Raw genomic sequence first — 25,068 nt, forward strand, 5'->3', positions numbered from 1 at the left:
AATCAACTCAATCAAGTCAAATTTCTTTATAAAGTTAACACCTTTGCCACTCTAACCCTTCAGTAGAAGAGAACAAACATCTTTTTTTCCTTGGTTTTGTTAAGCAATAATAATTTATAGCCCTCTCCAGCACTGCCATACAAAACTGAAACCCTCTGAAAAATGGAACATGCTAAATTGAACTTTGCATGTTGCTCTCTTTTTTTGTACAAGAGGAGTGTATTATAGCTCTGGATGAGGCTCTATGGCACAAATGCAAGGCTCATTTTCCAGCTTTCAAGTTCTTGATACTAACTGAAGAAGCTCACCTTTGCCTGCTTACGTTACTCCACATATTCTACATTGACATGATAACCATAGATTTCCAGATGTTGCGAGGGGCATTGTTGTTTACTTAATCCATCTTTATAAGAGTTTTGAAAGATTCGAGATGGCAGCAGGTGGTGCCAGAGCTAGACAAAATCAGATGGAATCTCATTTCTGTTGGTAGTGAGCGAAGCTCAGTGATCTATTCTAGTGAATAGTGAACATCTGAATTCACAAAAACAACAACCAAACCAAATTACTAAACTATGGACGAATCACAGCAATCTAAGCAAGGTGGCTTTGTACGTTCCACTTGGATCCTCTGTGAAGCCCCAAACCAGAAAGATAAAAATATCTATCACACAAGCTTATGACAGCCTCCAAATTGAGACAGAATTTAGTTTGAGGTAACCAAAAAGAATAGAGAAACTTTTGATTACCGGAGCAACAAAAATGAATAAGAAGAATTCAACAAAGGATACAAGAGATGAAAGTTAGTGAACTTTGTTAAAATGAAAGTACATATATGACATAATATTCAGCTTTGTCATGCTGTTAATTAAGACAATTCCCTAGTAAGCTTTCATGGTACCAAAGAAAAGAAACCTTCTTGTCTATCTTGTCTGACTAATAAGCAGCCTGTCTAACTCCTGCCTGAAAAAAAACATGCAATCCAACTCCTTGCATTGCATCTTCAAATGGTACCTTCACCTTGATATTCATCAATGGTTTGTTTCATTGCATCCAACTGAGAGAGCACGTATTCAAGTTTCTTGCAACAGATTTCATTCGATATCCTTGAACTATAATCACACTTCTCAAATGGGCGGTACTCACAAGCACTCTTGATTTCATCCCTCAATGTCACTTGGATATCCTGGTTTTTTTCAAAAAAACAGAAATTTGCACATTATTTTAAAAATTCCAACCCCTAAAACTACAACTGGTGCTCCAATTCAATCTTTAAGAAACACTCAACAGCTCAAAACTAACAAGTTAACCATAATTTAGATCTTATCAGGCAATTCAAGCAGAAGACAGATATAACAGAATGAAGCTCAAAAAAAGATGTAAGAAATCTGGGGAAAGCAGGAACCTTGATCATCTTCATGAATTCACGGCAATGGTTGTTAATGAATTCTTTCCTGGGACCCGTTGGGTTTGCGAGTTCATCCATGACACCTCCCGCCAGCTCCAAAACCCTAACTATTCTCTGCATCTCCAATCAAATCACCAAAGCTAATTCCTTTTTATAATCAATTTTCATTAAAGAAATGGGAAATTTGAGATTAATCAAATTACCTTCTCCACATTTTGAAGCCGCTGCAACGAAGTGTTCTGAGTGGGAGAATCCATGGAACCTTGGCTTCTTCAGTTTTCAGCAGGGCCAAAATAACATCTGTGCAAAGTCAGAATTTTGGAGCAAAGCTCACCATGAGGGGTTCAATACGCGCCGTTTCTGGCTGCTCTACTTATATAGAGAACTAAACACCGTCATCAAGAGTCAAAAGGCCACAGTACGCACGTGGCAAGACTTGATTAGTTAAGGCATGAACTATCACGTGCAGCACATATAAGCTACCAACCAAGATTTACTGAACCAAAAAATTAAAAATACCATTCTTTTTTTGTTAGACCAAAAATTCTGTAGAGAGAGGGAGAAAGAGCTGAATCATCCATGGCGTCCTCCAAGCTCCAAGCTCTATGGAACCACCCAGCCGGACCCAAAACCAGTGAGTGGACTCGCTCCCTTGTTTTAGTCCGATAATTCATATAAAAGTCCTCGTCTTGATAGATCCTTTATGGTCATTTACTCGATTTGCTAAAAAAGGAAAAGTCTCAATTCGTCTCGTTTTGTTTTTTCATCAATCGTTTTTCTCGGCGAAAAGATCGGTGCTTTGGGTCTTAAGATTTTCTATGAGCTAACGTTGGATGTTTTGCTTCGATTTTAGAATTTGGGTCGCTGAAGTTCTAAACTGTCGTTTGATATTTGGATTTCTCTTTGATCTGTTTTTACTAGAGGTATGAAACGTATAGCCTGATAAGGTTTTATACTTTGATGGGTAAAGAAAACTAGTAATGGTGATATTTTTTTATTTATTTGTATATGTTGCTGAAGATTTTAATTGGTTTCAAACTGAGGCTGCTACCAGAATATGGATTTGGTGCAAAGAGTTGAGCTTCCCATAATTTGAATGCCCTGATAGATTCACTTCTTCTAAATACCGAACTCAAGATTTTGAGTTCTCAAAAATTATATGATAACAAACAAAGCCATATAGATTCTCAAAAATGGAGGAAGCTAAGATAAGCTGAAGGTTGCACCATGGAGAAAGAAGAGCAATATTCCATGAGTTCATGACATTCGAATATGAGGATAGGATTGAATTTATTACATACCGAGTGAAGAATGGTTGGCATTTAGATTACAGAATCGATGATTCTTAGAGTGTGCATAAACTAATGGTTGTTTCATTGCAGTTCACTTTTGGGCACCAACCTTTAAATGGGGGATTAGCATAGCCAATGTAGCAGACTTCTCTAAACCACCTGAAAATCTTTCCTACCCTCAGCAAGTTGGTATGTGATGGTTTTTGAGCTTTAATGTACATTTATCAGTGCGTTGCACATGTCTCACTGCCTTTTGTTGTACTTTCATGGGTGCTGCTGTATATTCAGGACTTATTTAATTTCTTGTATCAAGTTTTGACGTTTTTACTTCTACATCAAGGTGCAATCCTCTTCTAGTTTTCTGATTCTTGTTATCTGTTACCCAGCGGTTACTTGCACTGGAATTATCTGGTCGCGCTACAGCACTGTAATCACTCCTGTAAGTTTGATGATTGATTGGACTACCTGCCTTCTAACAATCCAGAAATTTAACATTATCAAGAGAAATATGTGAAGAAAACACGTGTATATGCAGATTCACACCCTATTAGAAGAAATAGAAAAGAAAAAGAGCTGGGGTGAGATAAAGGGAGATGAAGGATGTTTATTTGCTCACCTAGATCACTGCCTTAATACCAACCTTTTTTCTTCCTTTTACACTTCTCTTTATGATTCGGCTCACAACATAATTTGTACAGTGGAGATTTGGGTTGCTTTTGTTTCTCAGTCCTTCCTTGATTCTAAACTGCAGAAAAACTGGAATCTCTTTAGCGTAAACATTGTTATGGCAGGAACGGGCTTATACCAACTAGCACGAAAAATACAGTGAGTCAACTCAACTAGTGATATCTGTTTCCCCTCCTGTATTCAAACTTTTGCAGCATGCTTTGGATCTATTGGCAGAGCAAGCAAAGAGATCTTTCTTATTTCAATTTTTTCAACAAATGCTTGTTTTGATATGTGATGTATGTCTGGCTAAATTATATATACTTCCTCTCTTCCGCCTTAATGATGATGTTAACAAAGAACCTGAAACCTGAATTGCCTTTTTATGTAAAATCATAGGCTTCTATTCTGTAGACTATTGAGAACTTTTCACAAACTTCGTTTCCATGATCTTTCCTCCATTCTCTTGCTTGGTTGTCATTGCCGTTTATTTGATATGGCTGCCCTCTGATGCACAATTTTATATGTTTTTTTCTCCATGTTCAGGCATGACCACTTTGCAGAGGCCAAGGCAGAGCCAGCTGTTGTAAAAGAATGATGACGAAATCTTCCAAACTCCTTTTGTTTTCAGGGGAAATATCAGTCATTTTGCTTCCTTGTTTTGCAGTTAATTAAAGTTCAATTGTCCTTGACGCTTGCCTCTGTGGCTTTGAATTATTCAAGCATACTCTGTTGTGAAAATTTGTTAACTTCTTGATGATTGTCATTCTGATTTTAGAGCCATCAAGAGATATTGAGCAACTGAACTGTTAAAAATTTCTGATTGAGTAATAATTACTGCAGATCGTTGGATTGCTTTGCAGGCTTCGATCGTTGCAATTTAGTAGATGAAGCTTGACTGAGAGTTAAATCTTTCTTTCTTAATGCTGCTTTGGGTAAATCTTATTGTTGCACACAACTGTTAATGGAGTCAACGTGCCAGGTTCTTTGCCGAGAACCAGGGCATTTTCAACCAGTCTTTGCTTGTGCTAATCCATGAATTTAACCCAAATCCCACTAGCTTAAGATACCCTGCCATTCTAATGAATTTGACCTGCTATACACACTCCAATACATTTGGTAGGCACGTCACCAGAGTACCGTAACAGCTGGGTCCATTTTGATAATGGATACAAAATATTCAGTCAGAAATATTTCCATAAAAAGCTATTGAGAGAACCAATTTAATCTGTGTGTCCAACATATTCTGTCCCAAGGTGTCCTACAAAACCAAGGGGTGAGGGGAAGAACAATATCGGATGTCCAACAAAAAATAGATTGTCACTCTGTTCTCAATCAATACAAGTTTGCAATCAGCTCAGCAGGGGAGTATCAAGACTAAAAGTACATGATAAGCCATTTGAATGCATTTAGCTTAAGACAACCAACAGCAAGATAGAAGGCCGAAGGGAAAATTGAATCTCTAAAAAAATATGCGTAAACAAGTTGGCCAATATGTCTACTTGTCATCTGCATCATTATATTAGCTGAATCGACCTGCACAGCTACTACACTCATCTCCCGACGTTGCTTGATTTCACTCTTTCCAACTGTCCATCGTGTTTTGATTTTGAATCAGATTCACCATCATGGGCTGTCAAACCCAAACTCAAATCCAAAGTGCTTTCATTCAGATCTTGTCGTACTATTTTATTATCCTCCTGAGACAGAAAATTGAAGTTAAGCCAACAGTAGAGGGAAGCCTTTCAACTCATAAGGGCAAATTTTCAAAGTCATTCTTTATATGGATAATCAGTAGAAAATGAAACTATTCCTTGTAGCATTCCAAAATTAGTATAGACTTTTGTCAGTTACATGAAAATAGTGCTACAAAAGTGGAGGACCTCTAATAAATAGTCCCCATTAAATTGACTTCAGTTTCATTACTATCTCTACATATCAGTGTGTTGGAATGCCACTTATGTATTAGTTTCTTAAAGAACTCAAAGCAAGAGTCCTCGTTCTAAACCATCCCTGCCCCCCCAAGGAAAAGTGATGCCGAGCGTTGTAAAGACACCTGGGCGTTATGAAAGACACTAATCGTGGCGAGATTAAAAACCCCACTAAGGTAAAAAATAGCCAAAATCTCACTTTGGTTGGCTAGGCCAAAGATACTAAAACCTCTTACTCTATAAAAGAGCCTAGAGAAATAAGCACTCTTACTTAAAAAAATATTATTTATTAACTCTCAACTCTGAATGTCTCATAACTAAGCCTAAGGATCCTATTTATAGTATTATAGGTCCAAATCCTAATAAAACTCTACTTCTAGTTATCTAATACAATTAGAATGATTAATAAGAGATTTAAATAAAATAAGTGTTCTATTCCTAAATAGAACATGACTAACTTAAAGTCCTAATACAAGTAATAGAAGAATTTTATTATACCTATAATGCCTAAATAATAATAATCTAATATTATACTCCTGTATCAAAAAGAGATCTAGAATGGCAGTTAGCTACTCACCTGACTTTCTTCCATAGGTACATCATTAATGTCAGGTTTTTCATCGAAACCATCATTCCTGGAGGTTGGCTCTGGTGCGCTAGGGTCAGCCTCGCTTTGTTTAGTTTCATCATCAACGTTTTCGTCAGCCTCATTTTCTGCAGCTTCTTTTTTCTGTTCCTCTAGCACAGCAATCTGCATGTGGAAGCAGTCAAAGTAATTATATGTTCACAGGATCTGATTTCAGAGTATCCTAGAACTTATTTCCACCTAAAATTTGCTATATAAAGCAGTTTGGCAGACCTATCAATGTTGCCATTTTCAGATTATCTAGTCCAGAACTTTATATAGAATTACAAGTACTCAAAAGCATGTATTCTCTGTGTTGATATGAACAAAGGCATAAACATTGTGCATCACGCCCATGTGATAATTTGACAACCCAAACAACAAATTGTACAATGTGCATTTTAACGGGAAAATGGCGCCAAGGCAAGACTTGTGATGCCAAATGCCAAGTGGAATAGGTTGTCAGTAAGATTTTCATATGCCATGTGTCATGCTAATATTCTTTCACATATTAGACGAGATCCGATAGTTTTAAGCACTACTACAACCACGCACAACTTAAAAGCAAATGCAAAGGATGTGGTTAGAGTTAAGACAAGTCAGAAAAAAGAAATGGGAGATAAGTATCAACCCTCTTCCTTTTTCTATCTCCGCTCAAACAGTTTCACTATCATTATATTCTTGGTTTCAAAAGATTTCCAAACCTCAGGCTGCAATCTACATATCCTTTATACATAATTTCCAAATTAGCTATGCAATTAAAAATTTCCTGACAAGCAAGCAACAATTCCAGGTAAAGATCTTTGGTAATTATAAAATTGACAAGAGTTAAGCAAGAATGAAAACTCTACATGGATCCAACCCGGTGCAAAAATAAGTGAACAACAATTTTACGGGGAAACATTCATCCCCTAAATTTTCAGTCAATGATCAAAGAAATAGACTATAATAAACATGATATAGGGTCAACGTATAGGAGTAGCAAAAGCTCAATTACCCAGCTTGGACTTTCTCTCTATCCGTCAGTCACATTAGTCTTAAAAAATCCTAAAAATCCTTTTCTTTTTTTCTTTTCCACAAGCTTTAAAGCATCCACAGCAAGGTAACTCGTAGTTCCCTTCAATCTAACCACAAAAGAAAACCCTCAAGACACTGTTAACCCAAAACCCCAGCTCACGGATCGAGTAATTTCAAATCCTAATTCACACTAAAACCCCACCAAGCAACTAAACACACTAAAAAGAAAGCAAAAGAACATATACGCAGATATAAAAACTCTGTATCACATCCCAACATCGAAATTGATGAAAACCCAAGGAAGAAAATACCGGAATGTATTTAAATTTCCGCCTCGGGGGCTCCTCGGGCGCCGCCGCAGCATCGTCCTTGGAGGAACTGTTGTTGCCGTCGTTGGAATTGTTGTTGGTGTTATTGCCGTTGTTGTTGTTTTGGCTTTGCGAAATTGGGGTCCACTTAAAAAGGACGAGATGCGAACCGTTATTACCGTTAGAAGTACCATTGCTGCTGAGGTGATTTTGAGAGTGATTACTGTTGTTGTTATTGCTGCTGCTGCCGCCGTTGTTAGATGGGGAAACGTGGACCCATTTCTTCTTCCATTTCCTTACCGGCCCGGTGAACACCGCAGCCGGTCCGTACCGAGTGGAGGACCGCCCGAGTCGAGCCCCCACTCCTTCCATTAACTCGTCCGCGTTAGATCGGTGGCGATTTTGCCGTGACTCGCCTCTCAATTAAAAGGGAATTTTCTTTTTTTGTTTCTCTCTCTCTCTCCCTCCCTCTCTTTAGATCTCCTCTTCTTTCTTTCTTTCTTTCTTTCACAAGCAGACAGGTGGATCGATTTCTTTTGGGCATTTTATGTTTAAAAGTTCGGGTCAAATCGGGTGTTGCTAGTCCACGGTTACTACTTAAAGGGCACATCAGAACCGTTCAAACTGCGGACTGGCTTTGTTTTGGTAATTTTATTGCTTTTTATTGTTGTATTGATTCTATAATGATTGGATGGTCCTTTCCTATTGCTTGAAGTCATTTTCTTCTCCTTTTTTGGAAAGAATTCTCCTAGTTTTTTGACCATTTTGTGTTTACATAAAATTTTTTATTTTCAAAAAACATATTATATAAAAATTCAAAAGATATAATTTTTTTAATTTAATATTTAGTGATATGATTTATTTTAAATTTTTAATAATTAAATTAATCGAGACGAAATCACGTAAAATTTGATATCAAATTCAAGAATTGACTTTATATACTAATAGAAATGTAATTAGAATCTTTGTGCTCATGCATTCTTTGAAAAATAGTTTGGATTAACGATCTTTTGTTAAAAAAAATCACATTAAAGAGATAAATAACCCAAAATTAAAAAATTGTTGTTATCATTATTTCTCAAGACACTTCTATTTTATTTTGATGAATTCGATAATTAATTAATATGAGTTGTTTTTAATTAATCAATAGGTATCTAATTTTAAAAGGTGAAGTTTGGTTTTATGATATTAAAAAAATTAGCTTTAAGAATCTTGCATTTTATTTTATTAAATTAAATTTGAAGTAGATGTGTTACTTAATCCCTCAAAAAAATAAAGTAAGGTGCTTTATATTTTACAAATGTTATTCATTTGAGGTTAACACAAACAAAATATCGTATAATTGTTCAAATTGCAAACTACTTGAAATTGAGATAGGTGTTGCTTCACATTTTGGACAAATTATCAATTAAAAATTTCATTTTTAGGTGATTTTTTTAAAATAATTATCTTTTGTTATTTAATTTATCAAATTAAATAATTTTTTAAAGTAATATTTATAGTTTAATCCGTGAAGAAAATTAAAAATTAAATAAACAAAATAAAAATAACAAAATTAGGAAATAACCCAATTACTATTGGTTTGACCCAAGTATACTGGGCCTAAGTCCAACCAGACTGGGCTTAGAATGGATCAGGCTGGCCTTCCTCCTCCTCTTTTTTTTTACCTCTTCATATTTTTAAAAACGACGCAGTTTCTGCCGCGCCTCCTTTTTTCTCTCATATTCCCCTTCTTCTTTCTTCATTCTTTGGCCGCAGCTGCCATCCCAACTTTCTACAGTCGCCGGCGACAAGTTTCTTCTCCCTCTCTCTCCTTTTTCTCTTCTTTTCCTTTCCCTTTTTCTGCCTCACACCGCTGCGGCCGGCGGAAGGGAATCTCTCATTCACTCTCCGTCTCTTCCTCTCTTCTCTCTCTAGCAGCCTCCAAACTCTCTCTCTTTTTTTTTTCTTTTATTGTAATTTTTTCTGGTTTTTTTTCACTGGATTTTTGTGAAATTTTAATGGGAACGCAAAGCTTGTTTTATGGGCTTTGCTCAAAATCAGTAATCCCATCACCAAAAAACCCGCGAAATTCATTATCTTCATCACCACCTTCTCATTCTTATCCTTCTTGCTTCATTAAATTGAAATATCGGGTCTCTTTTAGACCCCAATGTTCCCCAGCTTCACAAAGGTTAAGGTCTCTAAGCAGGTTAGAGTGTAAAAACAGTGTAGAAAAAGTAAGCAATGTCGTTTCTGAGAAGGAAGATTCAACAACATTGATTAAGCGGAAAAGGCTGGCAGTTTTTGTCTCTGGTGGAGGCTCAAATTTCAGGTCAATTCATCAAGCATGCGTTGAGGGCTCTGTCAATGGAGATGTTGTTGTTCTGGTCTCTAATAAACAAGGTAGTTTTCACCATAACTTTGTAGTTCTCTTCTGCAATTCACCAGAATGGTAGTGTTCTTACTCTAATTTACAACCCACGATACCCTTGATAGAATCATGCTCATAGGCTCTGAATCAAATTCATATATCTTTGGTGGGTGACTTGCAATTTTAAATGTTGAATCCTTGAGCTTGGTAAAAAATTTTCTTGGAACTGTGCGAATTATATATAATTCATTTTTTGTGATGGCAGCTTGTGGAGGTGCGCAATATGCCAGAGATAAAAACATCCCAGTTATTTTGTTCCCAAAAACAAAAGATGAACCCGATGCTCTGTCTCCAGATGACCTTGTTAATGTTCTTAGGTTGAGTTCTTCTTTCAAAAACTAATTATTTTGAATCTGGCATTTGTAAATGATTGTTATCGTGTTACACGTAGTCCTTCTATGATATTGAACTGTTTGATGTAATGTAATCGGAAGGAAACTCTAGATGCGTGTGAAGACTTGGAAGAAAGTTTCTTTGCATTTTCTTATTGCTTTCAGAATTGGTAATCACTTGTTCATGTATGATGTTTTATCTTACTCAGGAGATTCGAGGTTGACTTTATTCTTCTGGCTGGATATTTGAAACTTATACCCGTGGAGTTGATTCGAGCTTATCCCAGATCAATATTTAACATCCATCCATCTCTTCTTCCAGCTTTTGGGGGCAAAGGCTATTATGGTATGAAAGTGCATAAAGCAGTTATAGCTTCTGGAGCAAGGTATATTTTCAGTATTTAGTTTCTTTTATCAAGTATTCGTTTTCTCTTTTAGTCTACTCTATACCTATTGAGTTCTTAGTGGCATGGTGAAATTCATCAGCCCTTTGTAGTCAAGCTTTCTTGCTCTTTTGGATTTTGGTTAGATACTCTGGTCCAACGATACATTTCGTGGATGAGCATTATGATACGGGTCGGATACTTGCACAAAGAGTTGTCCCTGTGCTTGCCAATGACACTGCAGAAGAGCTAGCTGCTAGGGTTCTTCGAGAGGTAAGGCGATTTTATATGTTGAAAAAAGATAACTAGTCATTAGCCAAAACCTTTTTGCTGCCATCAACTTCACTTTGAGTACATCATGAGTAGATTTTTCCAATAGTAAACTGCTAGCAGGACAGTGATGAAATTAAGTTATGGCTACTATTAAGCTCATGCTCCTGCACTGCAAATAAAAAGTCCATTCTGGATTTGGCAGCTTTCTTATGATTGTGTGGTGCTTATAGGAGCATAAACTATACGTGGAGGTCACATCTGCTTTATGCGAAGACCGGATAGTTTGGAGAGAAGACGGTGTCCCTCTCATTCGAAGCAAAGTAAACCCCAAAGAATACTACTAACAGGATAATATCAATAGCTGCTTATCATGTTTCAGGACGGGTAATTCCTGTTCTTTTTTCTTCTGAACCTAAAACTAGAAACCTTCCCGTTACATTACTGAAGAGCCTTGCATTGCATCTGGTAACTGCTAAGTGAGTGTGGCATGTATCAGGATCTTTAAGCGTTCTTCAAGATGGGCGGAAGTTCTTGTTTATTTGCTCAGAAGTTGTTGTTCTTTAGCAAATGTAATAGAATTCAGGTTTTTGGAAAATAGAACTTGTCTGAGGCAATATTACATTTTATTTACTGGTAATAAATAGAGCGTTTAAATTCATTTTTTTCCTTAAATATCAATTGAATAAGTGGAAGGATTAAGTTATATCGGTATAAAATTAACTATTTTTACATCATTTTATAACTTTATCTACGATTATTTGTATAGCTATATATACATAAAGATTCAAATTAATTTCATATTTTTATTACATGGTTGGAGAATATTTTTTATTATATCGAATAAATAGATGATTTAAAATTTAACTAAAAATCATCCAATTTTTAGTTATGCTCGATTTATCTTGGTAAGATGAGATGCGTCACACTAGATCACATCTCCATCCCCTAAAGCGATGTGCGGCTGGGATCTTTCCTCCTTCCCCCCCCCCCACCCCCGCTTTCATTTAGATTTTTCCTATATAAACATAAAGCCTCTAGGGTTTCATTCAACGCAGGGACTCGATGGTTAGCGTTTCGTTCTTCTGTTTAAATCTATTAAAAACGCTTTTTTTTTTTCCTTTTAAACTTAAAATGGAAGCTACATGTACCAAGGGAAGGGTGTGAATGAATAGTACCCTTGATCTTGACCTGCCAAAGCGGCTGTAGCTAAATCGAATCAAACATGGCTGAGAAGCTAACTGGCCGGTTGTCGTGATCGGTTTCTTTATCGAAATCTCCGTCGACTAATCTGCTTACCGAGCTTCTTACATTTCCCCTTTTTTTCTATTAATCTCTATACTTGAGAAGGGGAGAGAAGAGTGGAATGGCATAGGATTTAGCCTTTTTCGTGAGGCCCTTCTCTTACAGCGAAAAATCGGTCACCTTCCAGGCAATCTGCGTTTGCTTCTCTGCAGTTTTGCGTCAATCGGTGACTATATCCATTTCTTCTTCCTTTCTTTCTTCGAAAAAAGATTTGTAAATTAATTTGACAAAAAAATGGTGAATTCGAATTTTTTTGGAAAATATTTAATTAAAGTTATCAAAATCATTTGTGATGATTTAATCACATGAATAAATCAATGAGTAAATCATTTTAAATTGAAAAAAAAAAAACCATATATAATCGAATGGTACAAGGTTTTTGGATGATCTACGGACCTAAAAGATAATATAAAAATTAAAAAAGTTATTATTTATAATCGGATCGGATTCGGATAACAAATACTTTCAATATTATCTCACCAAAAATTCAAATTCTAGGGATTGTGGACATAAATTTGCCAGTGTTACAAGTTTTAGATGAGCAATGGAAAACCCAGATTTTTGCCTCCAAAACTGGATTTAGAATGACCAAGTTCAATGAACCAATGATTATATCTTGGTACGATGATTTCTGATTGAAACGATTTTCATGACGAAGGTTAACTAATCCATAATTGTTGTCAATTGAGTCTGATGCTTCCTTAGCATGAGCTTGTGCACCTAAGCATTTGAACTAAGTCAAAGCTAATTGGAACTGCTATTCCAGCTTGGTACATTGAGAGGAAGAAAGCTTATCTTGCTGTCAATGGAGAAAAGCTTCCAACTTGCAGCAATGAACCTGATCCTTGTCCATCAACAAGAACAAGATGCCCTTTTTTTCTAATCTAGATTAGAGTAAGCCCATTTCAAGATTTAGGCCTAGTTTCAATGGTAATGGGCTTGCCTAGTTTCAAAGGCATCAACCCAAAAAAGCAACAACAAAAAAAAAACGAAAAAGGAGTATCTCTCTTTCTTTGCCTCGAATGCTTTAAAGCCTAAAACGGATTCCCAGTCATCCCTAGTTTCTTTTTTCTTTTAAAGGGTAAACTTTGCGTTCTTTGTTATTTAATTCCAGCAGAGAATAATGAGATCTATCTCTGCTAAGAAGGTTCGATTTTTCTTCTTCTTTTTCTGTTTTTTTATTCCTTGTTCAGTAAATTTCTGACTCAGTGTAAAACCAAAATTTGATAGATGTGGTTTGTTTTGTGTTGGGGAAGTGATTGTTATTCAATTTGGGGTAAAGGGTATTTGTAATCTGGGATCTTGATATATCCTCGTACTGAAATTGGAGTGTTCTTGTTATAGTAGCGTGATGTAGCTGAATTTTTGGATTTAATTGCTTAAAGGAATTCTCGAGTTGTTGCGATGTCAATGGCGGATAATGCTTAATAGGTAGCTTAAGCAATGGAAATCTTTGGGTATTGGTAAAAATGAGACCTTGCTTAAGCTTCTTGATCAGTGCCTGATTTACTTAATGTTTAGCTTATGTATTTTTTGGTTTTTAGATTGAATATCATTCATTGCAAATTTGTCGATTTGATCTTTATGGTGTTGCTTATTTCTTTCTCCTTAGCTTAGGCAGGATTGTTTCCCTTAACTTATGAAAGGATGTAATTATGCTGTGTTTCCATTTATTTCACCAATGCTTCATCATGATATTGGAACTTGCTTTTTACAGGATATGGTTTTGAAGGGTTTATGAGGTCTGCAGCATTCTGAGGCAGGAGATCAATTGAGTGTATTCCCCATTGTATGCATTTATAGCACAGAATGGCAGATGGAATATCAAGCTTTTGGGGACCTGTCACATCTACTACCGAGTGTTGGGAGAAGAATTATGCCTGCTCCTCTTATATCGCAGAATTTTACAATACCATATCAAATATCCCAACGATTCTTTTAGCACTCATTGGCCTTGTAAATGCTGTAAGACAAAGGTTTGAGAAAAGGTTCAGCATTCTTCATGTATCTAATATGATACTTGCCATTGGAAGCATGTTATACCATGCCACCTTGCAAAGTGTGTAAGTGACAATCTTGGCTATTTATTCTGTAGTTCAGAATTTATAGATAGTTGGCTGATCTAATGCAATATTTTTGCTTTATGCTCTGACTTCAATCATTTTGGTGTATCAATTGATAATCATGTGGAATAATGTTTTGTGTGATTAAAGAGCTCATGTGGAACTGGAAGGTGTAAGAAACAGTTTTCTTGACATGCATGCTTTACTTAGACATAGAATGCATCAATATGTATTTTTTCCCTTAAGCTGTAGTGGTATCTACTTCGGGGATGGTAATTGTTTGATTGATTTCCATATGAAGAAAACTACTTTAATTTATTTCCAGGCAACAACAGAGTGATGAAACTCCTATGGTGTGGGAGATGCTTCTATATATGTACATCCTTTACTCTCCAGATTGGCACTATCGCAGCACAATGCCCACTTTCCTTTTTCTCTACGGTGCTGTTTTTGCTGTCGTTCATTCCGTTGTTCACTTTGGCATTGGCTTCAAGGTGCATTATGTGATTCTCTGCCTTCTCTGTATCCCGCGAATGTACAAGTACTACATTCACACCCAAGATGCCTCTGCTAAGCGGCTTGTGAAGTTGTATACGGCAACTCTTTCCCTAGGTAGTTTATGCTGGTTCTGCAATCGTGTATTTTGCAAACAGATGTCAAGATGGCCAATGAATCCTCAGGGTCATGCCCTATGGCATGTCTTCATGGGTTTCACTTGCTACTTCGCAAACACGTTTTTAATGTTCTGTCGTGCTCAGCAACGGGGATGGTCCCCAAAAGTTGTCTATTTTATGGGCATTCTCCCCTATGTGAAGATTGAGAAACCAAAAACTCAATGACAAATTGAGGAGGAAATTCTGCAGTATAGTTTTCCTTTCCCCGCAGTTGGAGGTAGGCAAGAAAAGCAATGACAAGGTCAGTCTAAATTTTTTGTTCATCTGAATGGATTGAAAGGATGATTAATGATCCAAGTTTTCGGTCAGGATTTCACTGAAATTTACTTTGTGCAAGTAGAAGATGTACCATATTTAAATCCTTTTGTTAGATGTGTCTTAATAGTTAGGTTTGTTTTTGTGGAATGTGCAATGCTGAGGATAAATTTGCCATTGGACACTAGGCAAATTATGAATTTTGGTTCTGTTAAATTCTTCTTGAATTTGGTCATTAATCAAGCTGAAATTTCCTCTTTGGCTTGTTGTAGATTGTTTATATATTCAATTTTATTCAACCAAGCTATGAATTTTGCATTCACGCTTCTCTTATGATACCTTTTATGAAGGTAATTTGACGGCATTACATACAGATCAAAGCACCTCTGGTTTCTCCTTGCCTTATGTTGATTTGGTTCCAGAGTTTTCTTCCCATTTCTCTCCTCAAATGGAAAACACACCATTTCTGGGTTCAATAAGCTTTTCGACTTATTTGGGCATGAATGACCCATGCACATCTCTTGGCACCAGTCAAGTTGAAACAGATTGAACAAGCGATCTATATCAGAGACCAATCTGGCTTCCTGCCCAAGCAGTTTAATCTAAAACATGCCAAATCCTAGAAACAAAAATGGAAGGGGGGGATCAACAAGTTGAAGCTACTGGTTCAAGCATCAACCTCATCAGAATGATTGGGCTTGTTTAGCTCTTTGCAATACTCAAACTGATGGAAAAAGAAAATTATTTGGCTTAAGGTTTCATGTATAATAATTAACAAATAATTGGCTTAACATACACTATACAGAGTGAGGGCATAAAGAATACCTCTTGCCTAAAAATATTTGAATGGTAAAACAAAGACAACACCATATGCAAAGCACTTTCTTTTCCTCCTTTGTTGTTACACCACCATGTACATTACATGCGGGAGAAAGGAGGTAATAGCTGGTACAGAATTAGGCCACATATTTAAGAATGTCCAAGTCTTTCCTGTAAGATCTGCCCAAGCTTCACGAGAAGAGTTTGCTGCTCCTCAAAAGTAAGGTTTGTCAATATCTGCATCGGAACGAACACTAAGTATAAGCACAGGTATACTTATAACATTTGTTGTTATGAACCTAAAGTGAAAACAGGATAGCATCAATAAGCATAACACTATAGATTTTTACCTGGTCCAAGATAATTTCGACCGAGATGCCTTCACGCACAATAAACGACTGGTGATAGATATATGCAAAGACCGCCATCACCATCTACATTCAATGACCCGATAAGTCAGTGCTTGCATGGACACATTGAAGCAACATTCTAATAAAATATTTCATCAAATACAACATACAAAGACATTCAAGAAGTCATCCCTAAATTCATTAAAACTTCTCTCTAAACAAAATACAGATAATCATGAGATATGACTCTTCGAGTTCATAGTTAGAAGACTTGATTGTTTCGAATTATTCTGTTGAAAACAGTCCAATTAGGACTTTTACCACTTACAAACCTCACACGGCTATAAGTAAATACAAGAATTCTTTTGTAAACAGGCACCAGATTTAATTGAAAATGTTGAACTACAGTAAAAAAGCCTCAATTTCTCACCTGGCAATCCATTCTATCTGTAATTCCACCATGCCCAGGAATACTATCACCAAAATCCTGTAGCAATATCGAAAGCAGGAGTTAACAGAATATACTTGGGTCAGAATCTCAAAGAAAGCTATGCAAAAATATGTATGACATGAGAATAGGAAAGGAGTTCACACCTTGATTTTAAAAGCTCTTTTGAAACCACTTGCGAAAAAGCCCCCAAAAGGTGCTATGATTGATGCAAACAAACCAAGGCATAAAGCATGCCACTGAACTGGCAGAACAGAGATCTCTTTCGAAGGAATCTGCAAAATGAGAATAACAAATAATGGAGTTTAAGGTTTCCATTTTTGAATGGCAACTAACTTTATAACCTAACCCTATCCTGTCCCATCAGCAACCTTCATCGTCCATAATAAAGTTCCAGACCTAAGAATTTGACCACAAGCTTTAAAGACACCCAAGCACTTTGAGTTGGGGTGATAATCATTCAACTAATTGGCATTGCTGAAGACACTAAAGATTTTTAGAAGGCTTAACATATGGAACTAGAAGGAATGGGTATATGGCATCTCATCTGCCGAATGGTTAATTTTTAAGTAAGAATCTGCTGACTGCCTGTCAGAATTCAAACATCTGGTCTTTTCCCTTTAATTAGGGAGTTTGGAACCATCAGACTAGAAATTCAAAGTGACATACTTTTATGGGAAAGTTAAAAAGCAATCCTCTCTTTTCAAGAAAACCAAGTCATACCAACTGGAGGCATAATTAGGGCAAAAAATTCAGATAGAATCAAATGTAAGCTTACCCATTGACTAATCCATCCTGGTAAAGTATAAGACTCTGCCTTAAACAATGGACCTGGGTCACATTGAAGCCAACCAGTTGATAAATCCTGCAAGCATAACCCTCACACCATAAGTTTTCGGAAAAAGGAATTGGCATGCTTCTTGAAGGATTAAGCGTAGGTTGAATCCGATAATTACCTTCCTTGGACAGGTTAGCCACTGGAAACGACCCATGATATTTGCAAGCTGCATATTCAAAAACTCACTCCATGTTTATGAGCGCATACTAGCATGAAAAGATATACATAAAACAGAAGGCACATAACACACCTTCCTCAGTTCCTTTAAAGGTTCATGTATTCCCATTATAGGAGCACAGTGCAAGTTAGAAAAATGAGAGTTTATTCAGCACCACAAATCAAGGCATTAGCATTAGATCTTTGGATTACAGGTTTAGGATGGACTTTCACATGCATGCCTAAGAGAACAAGTCGTTTAATAAATCCTTCACAAATGATCATTGGGAAGGATGCTCGTCACTGAATAGGCTCAAAATTTAATCTATTAAACTGGTGCAGACATGTAAACTATCAACCATGACTCCTAAAGCTGATACAATGCAGACAAGAAAAAGGAAATAATAAAGAAAATGACAGGCCACATAACACAACCAGTAAGAAGGATCAATCATATTGCCCACATTAAAAATGCTACATCTGCCATGCAAAACATAAGAACTGACTAGTACTGCATTAAGCTTTTCACAAAGAACCTGGTTAACTTGAATATTTATATAGTCTCCTAGATTATTGCATTCCATTTGACATGTGTAACTAGTGTATTTCCTATCTAGTGATGTAAAACTGGCAGAAGATAAATGAAACCCTAATCACAAAGAAGATGGAGTCAACTCCAAAAAGGAAAAAAATTGTGCTCACCATGAACGCAGAGATGATAGTTGTGACAGATGCTCCAATAAATCCCTCCCATGTTTTCTTTGGAGATAATTTGATTAATGGGGTTCTTCCAAAGAAGAAACCAAAGATATAAGCAAAAATGTCATTGATAACAATAAGTGATGCTGGAAGAAGAAACCTGGAAAAAAATTACTTCCCTGGGTTAAGCAAAAAGAAGAAGACCAAAAAGAGAAAGAGAAAGAGTACAGTAAAAAACCAACAACATTCAATTGATTGCATAAATAGCTAGAAGGTTGCAGATTACAGTTTACCAATGAGACAAATTACCAAAATGAGACCCTTTTTATTTTTTCTTTTTGACTGTGTACAAATGGATGTGCACATCTGTGTGCAAGTGCACCAGGTAGGCAGGAAGGGTGCTTTAGAAGAGAAGAGTTACCAAAAAATTCCTTCAAAGATATTGGCAACAGTAAAGGATGACTGTGTGAACACCACAATCAGAATCATATGTGTCCATGCATACTGGCCAAATTGATACTTGTACATCTTCTTCTTCAATGTAAGAATAAACCACATAAAACCTGATCCCAAAAACCAAAAAACAGTATAAAGGATATCAGTATTCAGTGGTTATATGTAATTATATATAAAAGGGAAATTCAAGGTACAATCACCATAAATAACATGTAAGAAGAACATCAATCATATAAGAAAATAATATAGATATTTACAGAAAAAGAAGACATCTATTCCCACTTTGCTTGAAATTAAAATTTAGGATATCAATTGATGAATGCTTGACATAATTATTCCTTCATGTCTTTAAGTCAAAAAACTTAAACCAATATGCTTAACCAACCTGCAATGTATGAGAAGTAACAGATAGCCATATGATACTTGATAAGGCTGCTAACAAACTGATACAAAAATTTATCTGAAGATACAGTATTGACGAGTGGTTGACTGAGAAGGCGACCATACACAAATAACATTGCAGTGAAGAAGAAGTGCCTGCACCCATAAAATAGAGATGAATACATTCTAATGAGACGCAAGCAGAATGCTAGTAAGATTCAAGACTAATTTGTATGACATGAAAAATCTTGGTTGCCATATGAATGGTAAAAGCAGTATTCTCACCAATTTAATAGCCTAAATCCTGGAAGATGTGTATCTTCATGTGCTTTCCTGAGTAGATTGAACAGCTCCTTTGCCATATATATTTGGATAACCACCACCATAGCTGTGATATAGAGATGACCCATGTAGACAATTAATGCAAAACCCCCAATCATCCAAACAGTAGAGTATGTCCGAATCCACATTGATTTGTATTTGTTACGATCATCAACAAGCAAATTTCCACCATTTGCTTTGCTAGGTTCTGGAACCACCTGATAACATATTTGAATTTAAAGGAGTATAGAAAAAAAATTGCCTTGCTTGCAAAGGGAAAGTCTCATTTACAAATGCAACAAAACAGCAGCTATGACCATAAACATGAAAAAGGAACTAAATAAAAACACATCAGCAGTTGAGTAACCAACCTCATTGGATCGTTTACGGTGCCGAATCCGAACAGTAGCAGCTGATGGGGGGGCTGTATTATTCTCCTTTTGCATGGCTCTTTACTTTTAATGTCAATTAACAGAAACACACATATATTTGTATTGCAGGAAAATTTGATGCCTGAGCTACCGAACTACACACTCTTAAAGAGAAGACAACCAGGACTGCACTGAAAGAAACATGATGAATTCTATTAAGCCAAGTGACATAAGGAAGATGACTTAGCTTAATGCAAGGATGGAATCTAGGAAACCATCATAGTGACAAATTTTCAGCAGAAAAGCAGTAATCAGCTAGTTGAAGAAATGACACATAGCAATAAGCATAGGCACACAAAAATCTCTTACATATGCATGCAGCAAACAATTCAGTCATGATAATCACTTCAACCTTTTTTCTGGAACATACTTCAACATTGTCTAATCCCGCACAGTGAATGAAAAGTAAAGCCTAACATTCGCAATGCCTAACCATTAAAGCTAATAAAAAGACATATCATAGACAGAAAGCACCTGCTGATTGAAAATATGCTACCTTGAAAAAATATGAAAATTCCATCCAGGCCAAAATCATGCACATCATATGTCTTTAGGTATTCTTTCATTCAATCCAAATCTTACCCTTTTTATACCTTACAGGACCCCCTACTAAAGTTGTTCTCACTGGATAGTCATCTGAACTAATACAACAGACCAGTACCCCACACGACACATTCTCATTCAAGGAGCTACCTCATTGTCAACCCCCCTCCCCAAAGAAAAAGGCAAAAGAGAAAGAACAAAAACCACAAAAAAGATCTGTTTTATTTTTTAATGGAAATTGAAAGAAAACCATGGTTTTGGAATTAGATGCTCCACTCATATTTTTAGACAAATAGTGATATTCCAACAAGATGAGAGCACCACAGAAAGTGTAAGGTGGGAATACTTGACAAGACCACATCTTTATTCCTTCTTTCAGCTAGGCAATATTCAAACCTTAAACTACTCTACATAAAAATCAGGCACAAACCATGAAGTGAACTTTTTGATATTGAAACACAACTTTTGATTAGGTCCAAACAAGAGTTTCATGGATTCAACCATAACCTAAATATATAACAAACATTTAACAGAAAAAAAAAAAACCAACCCGACGAGAAAACGATACCTAATCTAAGAAAAAAATTGACCAATTAGAGAATATATACTACTCCCATTGAGCTTTCCACGACCAAGATTTAAACTTTCCTATTCCAGTTTCCACCAGCAAGCTTAAAAAAAAAAAAAATAGAACTTTACTCAAACTCTTAAGCTATTTAATTACCAAAATCTATAGAAACTGAATCAAATAACACAAACCCAGTAAAAAGGAACCAACTAAACTTAAATTTAACACGTTAAAAAATGAAAATAACAAATCTGAAGCAGATAGAAACTCATTTTCTTGAACCTATAAGATCGAAAGAAAAAAAATTTAAAAACTTCAAATATATAAGAAAGCACTATATGAGAAAGAGAGACAGAGAGAGAGAGTTGGAAACCTGGGTTTAGCTTTCCTCGCAGTAAAAATTCGAAACCGGCATGAGAGGTGAGAGCAAGGGAAAGTGTGACAGATAGAGTAAGAAAGAATAATAAAAGAGTGAGGACGCCAAGCAAAGCAAAGGAGGTGACTTTTTTGGGTTACTAATTTTCTTGAATATTAAAACAAGTATTATAAAATTATTATTTATAAAAAAAAAAAACTAAACAAACACTGTTCTCTTTTTTTGTACTTGAAAAGGAGAAATGCTAGAAAGACGGCTGTTTCAGATTTAGGTTTGATCATCTTTTTTCCACGTGGACAACATGATTCAGGTCATACATGGAAAACTTGTTATTGGCTGAGTTTAAATTTTCGACCCCTCTACTTTTCTAAAATATCATCTACATCCAAAAAACTTTTAACTTTGTGGCTAAATTATTCTTTGTTCTTTAGTCCAAGTTACATATCTGTGTAAAGTTAAGAAGAAGTATCAGCAAAGTCACATTCAAACAATCACTGCAGGCTTGCTGGAAAGATGTGCCAAATGTGAAGAAGATTTCACTATACCAATCCATCTTGAAAATGGACACAGGAAGATGCTGCCTGGTGTAACTTCATGATTCTTGGATTTTTTTTCTTACTTGAACCCTTCTCTTAATCAAATTTGGTAACCCAAGAGTTCCAAAGTTGACTGATTTTGATATTCAAATCCTGCAATTTCAAGGGCTTTTTTTTGTTGAAAAGCAAACACCACACAGCTCACATGGAGAATGCTAGTTACAATCTGTCCCACTTCATTTTTCTATCTTAGATTTAGTTGGATATATGATTATTATTTGAGTATACTTGTATCTGTGGACATGTATAGCAACCCACCTGCTTTAAACAATCTTTCTTATATCTGTGGGAAACCTTCAAATTGAGATACCCGAATACAAACTGGCAAAGAAACAGAACAAGTTACCCGCTAGATTTGCATTTCTAGGTGCCTTAAAGATGGAAAACGTTTGGTTTGTTTCTTTTCAGACTTTTTGGTTGTTTGACTCTTTCCTTAATGGAACATGTGTCTGCTATTGGCAATTGAATTTTGGAGTTGTCAGGGGAGAAGATAGAATCAGTTAGTCCATTTAAGGCATAGCTGCAGCTGCCAAGATAACTGCAGAAATGGAAGAGCACATGGGAGAATCTAAAAATTCTTAATGAGGTCAACTTGCCTGGAAAAGATATTGATGAGTTTCTGCTCATCCCAAACTAATTTCATACCAAAGTTGAAGATAGAATATTAAATATCTGGCTGCCCAAAGATATAAAGATATGGCAAAAGACATGACATGTTCCTGGTTAGAATTGCAGAATAGGTTCACATTCCGAGAGCGTTACTAGCAGCATGACATCAAGACTTGCAGAAGCAAATGGCGATACCAGCATTAAAGAAAGATAGAGCAAAGGGCAGCATCATAGGCATTAATGCAAGCAGAAGATTTTGAGGCTCTGCTAAAATTGAGAAGCTTGTTCCTGTTTCCAAGCAATTCTACTTTCATACAATTGGTAGGGAAGATGCATGGAAATTTGAAACACCCCATTTTTTACAGAGAAGGAAATGTCACATCTGCACCCATGGAAGTTCTTTTCTCTTTTATCCTGTGTGATTCTGTTGTTTTTCTTCCTTGATTTTTAGTTATTTTCTGGAGTAAGCAGCACCAAGCTCTAATTGGTTTGGTTGCTTCTTCCTTCTTCACAATGTACAAAACTGAAATTTTTCTTGGAATTTCACATTTATGATCTAAAAACAACATTTTCACCTAAAAATTGTATGAACGCTCTCTTGCTCGATGATGTTCTGTCATTAGGTGTTAGAACTTGTAGGCCTCACTTCTTCCTTAGGCATCGATTCACCATCGTGCTAGACATATAGATGTGGTTTTAAGCGGCTAATCTTTCATGATTTGTGTACTTTGCAAAATCTATACCTCTTAAACTGAGATTGGAGCCCATTATTGCTGCCGCATGCCAAAGATTAGTTGTCTGTTAGTTATGAGATGGTACTGCTCGGTAGTCCAAGAATGTGGACCAGATCAGTAATTTTGAACTAGAGTTTTGAAGAAGGAACCAAGGGTTAGTAACTCACGGCCATGGCTGATCTTTACACTCCGATCAATATTGAGCAATAGCTGTTCTTAGCTCATGAGAAGCAACAAAACCAATAATCTTGATGGCATCTAATTAGTCCAGTCCTGTGGTATTCTTTGGCCGGGTTTGTGCTTTTGTACTCTTGCAGTTTGTCAGTCAAAACAGTAATTAAGACTCCATCTGTCCATCTTGCTTAAGCAAAGTCCAATTGGCAAACTTAGAAGCAATGATCCGTAAAATTTTCCAACTTTATACATGGTGCAGCCGCAGTCCATGGATGCTGCCATGCCCAAGAAAACAGATAAAAGGTACCTGTCACAATTAGTCTCTTCATAGAGCTCCATATGGGGTAAGCGGAAAACTTTCTTGGATGAGTCTATATCTCAAATGCAGCAGAGTTTTCGTTTGTTCCAACTGTTAATTTTCCATCAGACAAAAATGGATATCAAAGACCACTGAATCCTCTGATTCCATAAATGTGGAGAGTGTGCTTGTCGTATTGTCTTGTTCTTGAATGATCTTAACTACAAGTCACCTTGCTTTCATCACTGGTTTTTGACTTTTTGTCAAATTAATGAAGTTGGATTCGAAATTCTTGTTATATTAGAGATGATGAAAGATCAATAAAATTAACAATGATCATTGACATCCCTCCCTAGATTTCTCCGTCTTGATACCCCCCTTTGCTGTATATAATCTCCTCAGAAATACTAATCCAAGCTCTCCCAGTTTTGCTAATCATCCATGCTATTTGTCATTGGTGGTTTTATTTCCGAAGGAGAGGTCCAATGGGAGCAAAAGTAAGCAAGCACTCCAGTTCAAAGCGAGAAGCTAAGGCATTGAGTTCAAATCATAGATCATCCATAATTGAAGAGATCAAGCCCGAGTGCTTGAACAAGAGGTAGACGAAGACGAAGAAGAACCAGAAAAGACAGCTGCAATCACCAGAGAAGAGGATTATAAAGGTGCCGAATTTGACTCTAGAGGACTGGCTATTAGCTTCTCCCGGTCCTGCACGAATGAAGCCTGATTGTCTCAATGGAGGCGAACTTTATGTCTTCAAACACTTCTCTACAAAGGTACATCTATCTTCTTCTAGAGCTCCCCAAGCTGTTCTCTTCACACCAACAGACAGTTTCTCCGTGGATCTTTCTTCAGGAGATGCTTCGTGTTCGTCGTTTAGCAGAAGCCAAAGTGGGAAGTTGAAGAAGAAGGTGAGCTTTAGGTTGCCTGAGGAGGCTGACATTGTGGTATTTTACTCACCGGCGGGGACATTTGGTGGTGATCAAGGATCCTTTTAATGTCTGCTTCCTCCTGCAGGCCTGCTGCCAGACATTGATCTTTCCTGGTGTTTCTTGCTTGATAATGTAAATGGTCAAAATCTTTCTCATAATCACCTTCTCTTACAGGAATTACATGTATAGGACTTTGGTCCAGGTCTCTTTTAAGAGTTTAATAACCATTGGCACCTAAGCCTATTGCCATCGGATCAAAATGGATTAGCTCGATTCTCTGTTACAAATGTTTCATAAATTAATTATTGTTTTTGGGATTCTTGTTATTCTTGTTTGAAGCTTGAAACTGGGGGTTAAGGGAGAGAGAAGAAAAAGACAGTGTAGGTAGAGTACTGCAGTA

General features: G+C 36.5%; 6 protein-coding genes across 8 annotated transcripts; 3 read left to right on the forward strand and 3 right to left on the reverse strand.

The window, feature by feature from the left end:
* LOC18597258 (mediator of RNA polymerase II transcription subunit 11) lies at positions 703 to 1,763 on the reverse strand. The gene is made up of 3 exons (XM_018122688.1): positions 1,609 to 1,763; positions 1,403 to 1,519; positions 703 to 1,183 (listed from the first exon to the last, which is right to left on the reverse strand). Exons 1-3 carry the CDS (start codon positions 1,660 to 1,662, stop codon positions 1,001 to 1,003), a joined length of 354 nt encoding a protein of 117 aa, XP_017978177.1. The 5' UTR covers positions 1,663 to 1,763; the 3' UTR covers positions 703 to 1,000.
* Positions 1,904 to 4,246, forward strand: LOC18597259 (mitochondrial pyruvate carrier 4). The gene is made up of 5 exons (XM_007026177.2): positions 1,904 to 2,039; positions 2,788 to 2,886; positions 3,084 to 3,136; positions 3,449 to 3,522; positions 3,910 to 4,246. The coding sequence occupies exons 1-5, from the start codon at positions 1,985 to 1,987 to the stop codon at positions 3,959 to 3,961; spliced, it is 333 nt and encodes a 110-aa protein (XP_007026239.1). The 5' UTR covers positions 1,904 to 1,984; the 3' UTR covers positions 3,962 to 4,246.
* LOC18597260 (uncharacterized protein DDB_G0287625) lies at positions 4,541 to 7,759 on the reverse strand. Its single transcript, XM_007026179.2, has 3 exons — positions 7,248 to 7,759; positions 5,872 to 6,045; positions 4,541 to 5,063 (listed from the first exon to the last, which is right to left on the reverse strand). Exons 1-3 carry the CDS (start codon positions 7,614 to 7,616, stop codon positions 4,917 to 4,919), a joined length of 690 nt encoding a protein of 229 aa, XP_007026241.2. The 5' UTR covers positions 7,617 to 7,759; the 3' UTR covers positions 4,541 to 4,916.
* LOC18597261 (phosphoribosylglycinamide formyltransferase, chloroplastic) lies at positions 8,972 to 11,301 on the forward strand. Its single transcript, XM_018122612.1, has 5 exons — positions 8,972 to 9,629; positions 9,863 to 9,974; positions 10,199 to 10,375; positions 10,519 to 10,645; positions 10,876 to 11,301. The coding sequence occupies exons 1-5, from the start codon at positions 9,245 to 9,247 to the stop codon at positions 10,987 to 10,989; spliced, it is 915 nt and encodes a 304-aa protein (XP_017978101.1). The 5' UTR covers positions 8,972 to 9,244; the 3' UTR covers positions 10,990 to 11,301.
* Positions 12,455 to 15,265, forward strand: LOC18597263 (alkaline ceramidase 3). Of its 2 annotated transcripts, none has more exons than XM_018123480.1 (3): positions 12,455 to 13,028; positions 13,665 to 14,010; positions 14,336 to 15,265. In XM_018123480.1, the coding sequence occupies exons 2-3, from the start codon at positions 13,757 to 13,759 to the stop codon at positions 14,847 to 14,849; spliced, it is 768 nt and encodes a 255-aa protein (XP_017978969.1). In that variant the 5' UTR covers positions 12,455 to 13,028; positions 13,665 to 13,756; the 3' UTR covers positions 14,850 to 15,265. The 2 variants fall into 2 exon arrangements, with proteins under 2 accessions (XP_017978969.1, XP_017978968.1); XM_018123479.1 differs by having other exon boundaries at positions 12,457 to 13,094.
* LOC18597264 (phosphatidate cytidylyltransferase 2) lies at positions 15,620 to 21,468 on the reverse strand. Of its 2 annotated transcripts, none has more exons than XM_007026183.2 (12): positions 21,323 to 21,468; positions 19,779 to 19,969; positions 19,372 to 19,625; positions 19,091 to 19,242; positions 18,671 to 18,812; positions 18,253 to 18,409; positions 17,513 to 17,560; positions 17,335 to 17,421; positions 16,703 to 16,831; positions 16,539 to 16,595; positions 16,109 to 16,192; positions 15,620 to 15,995 (listed from the first exon to the last, which is right to left on the reverse strand). In XM_007026183.2, exons 2-12 carry the CDS (start codon positions 19,851 to 19,853, stop codon positions 15,909 to 15,911), a joined length of 1,272 nt encoding a protein of 423 aa, XP_007026245.1. In that variant the 5' UTR covers positions 19,854 to 19,969; positions 21,323 to 21,468; the 3' UTR covers positions 15,620 to 15,908. The 2 variants fall into 2 exon arrangements, with proteins under 2 accessions (XP_007026245.1, XP_007026246.1); XM_007026184.2 differs by having other exon boundaries at positions 19,779 to 19,964; positions 21,323 to 21,467.

This window comes from Theobroma cacao, chromosome 6 (genome assembly GCF_000208745.1).
Source record: "Theobroma cacao cultivar B97-61/B2 chromosome 6, Criollo_cocoa_genome_V2, whole genome shotgun sequence".
NCBI classification, from domain to species: Eukaryota; Viridiplantae; Streptophyta; class Magnoliopsida; order Malvales; family Malvaceae; genus Theobroma; species Theobroma cacao.

Bases quoted from the DNA above. Each gene is read 5' to 3' on its own strand.
- LOC18597263 (XM_018123480.1), top strand. From the start codon at position 13,757: ATGGCAGATGGAATATCAAGCTTTTGGGGACCTGTCACATCTACTACC. The intron at 14,011-14,335 runs GTAAGTGACAAT...ATTTATTTCCAG, and splicing joins CATGCCACCTTGCAAAGTGT to GCAACAACAGAGTGATGAAA.
- LOC18597261 (XM_018122612.1), top strand. From the start codon at position 9,245: ATGGGAACGCAAAGCTTGTTTTATGGGCTTTGCTCAAAATCAGTAATC. The intron at 9,630-9,862 runs GTAGTTTTCACC...TTGTGATGGCAG, and splicing joins TCTGGTCTCTAATAAACAAG to CTTGTGGAGGTGCGCAATAT. The intron at 9,975-10,198 runs GTTGAGTTCTTC...TATCTTACTCAG, and splicing joins GACCTTGTTAATGTTCTTAG to GAGATTCGAGGTTGACTTTA.
- LOC18597260 (XM_007026179.2), bottom strand. From the start codon at position 7,616: ATGGAAGGAGTGGGGGCTCGACTCGGGCGGTCCTCCACTCGGTACGGA. The intron at 6,046-7,247 runs GTATTTTCTTCC...TTCCACATGCAG, and splicing joins GGAAATTTAAATACATTCCG to ATTGCTGTGCTAGAGGAACA. The intron at 5,064-5,871 runs GTGAGTAGCTAA...TTTCTGTCTCAG, and splicing joins TACCTATGGAAGAAAGTCAG to GAGGATAATAAAATAGTACG.
- LOC18597258 (XM_018122688.1), bottom strand. From the start codon at position 1,662: ATGGATTCTCCCACTCAGAACACTTCGTTGCAGCGGCTTCAAAATGTG. The intron at 1,520-1,608 runs GTAATTTGATTA...TTGGAGATGCAG, and splicing joins GGCTTCAAAATGTGGAGAAG to AGAATAGTTAGGGTTTTGGA. The intron at 1,184-1,402 runs GTTCCTGCTTTC...GAAAAAAACCAG, and splicing joins AATTCATGAAGATGATCAAG to GATATCCAAGTGACATTGAG.
- LOC18597259 (XM_007026177.2), top strand. From the start codon at position 1,985: ATGGCGTCCTCCAAGCTCCAAGCTCTATGGAACCACCCAGCCGGACCC. The intron at 2,887-3,083 runs GTATGTGATGGT...TCTGTTACCCAG, and splicing joins TTCCTACCCTCAGCAAGTTG to CGGTTACTTGCACTGGAATT. The intron at 3,523-3,909 runs GTGAGTCAACTC...CTCCATGTTCAG, and splicing joins CAACTAGCACGAAAAATACA to GCATGACCACTTTGCAGAGG.
- LOC18597264 (XM_007026183.2), bottom strand. From the start codon at position 19,853: ATGCAAAAGGAGAATAATACAGCCCCCCCATCAGCTGCTACTGTTCGG. The intron at 18,813-19,090 runs GTTGGTTAAGCA...TTTTGGGATCAG, and splicing joins TTACTTCTCATACATTGCAG to GTTTTATGTGGTTTATTCTT. The intron at 18,410-18,670 runs GTAACTCTTCTC...ATTTTTTTCCAG, and splicing joins ATCTTTGAAGGAATTTTTTG to GTTTCTTCTTCCAGCATCAC.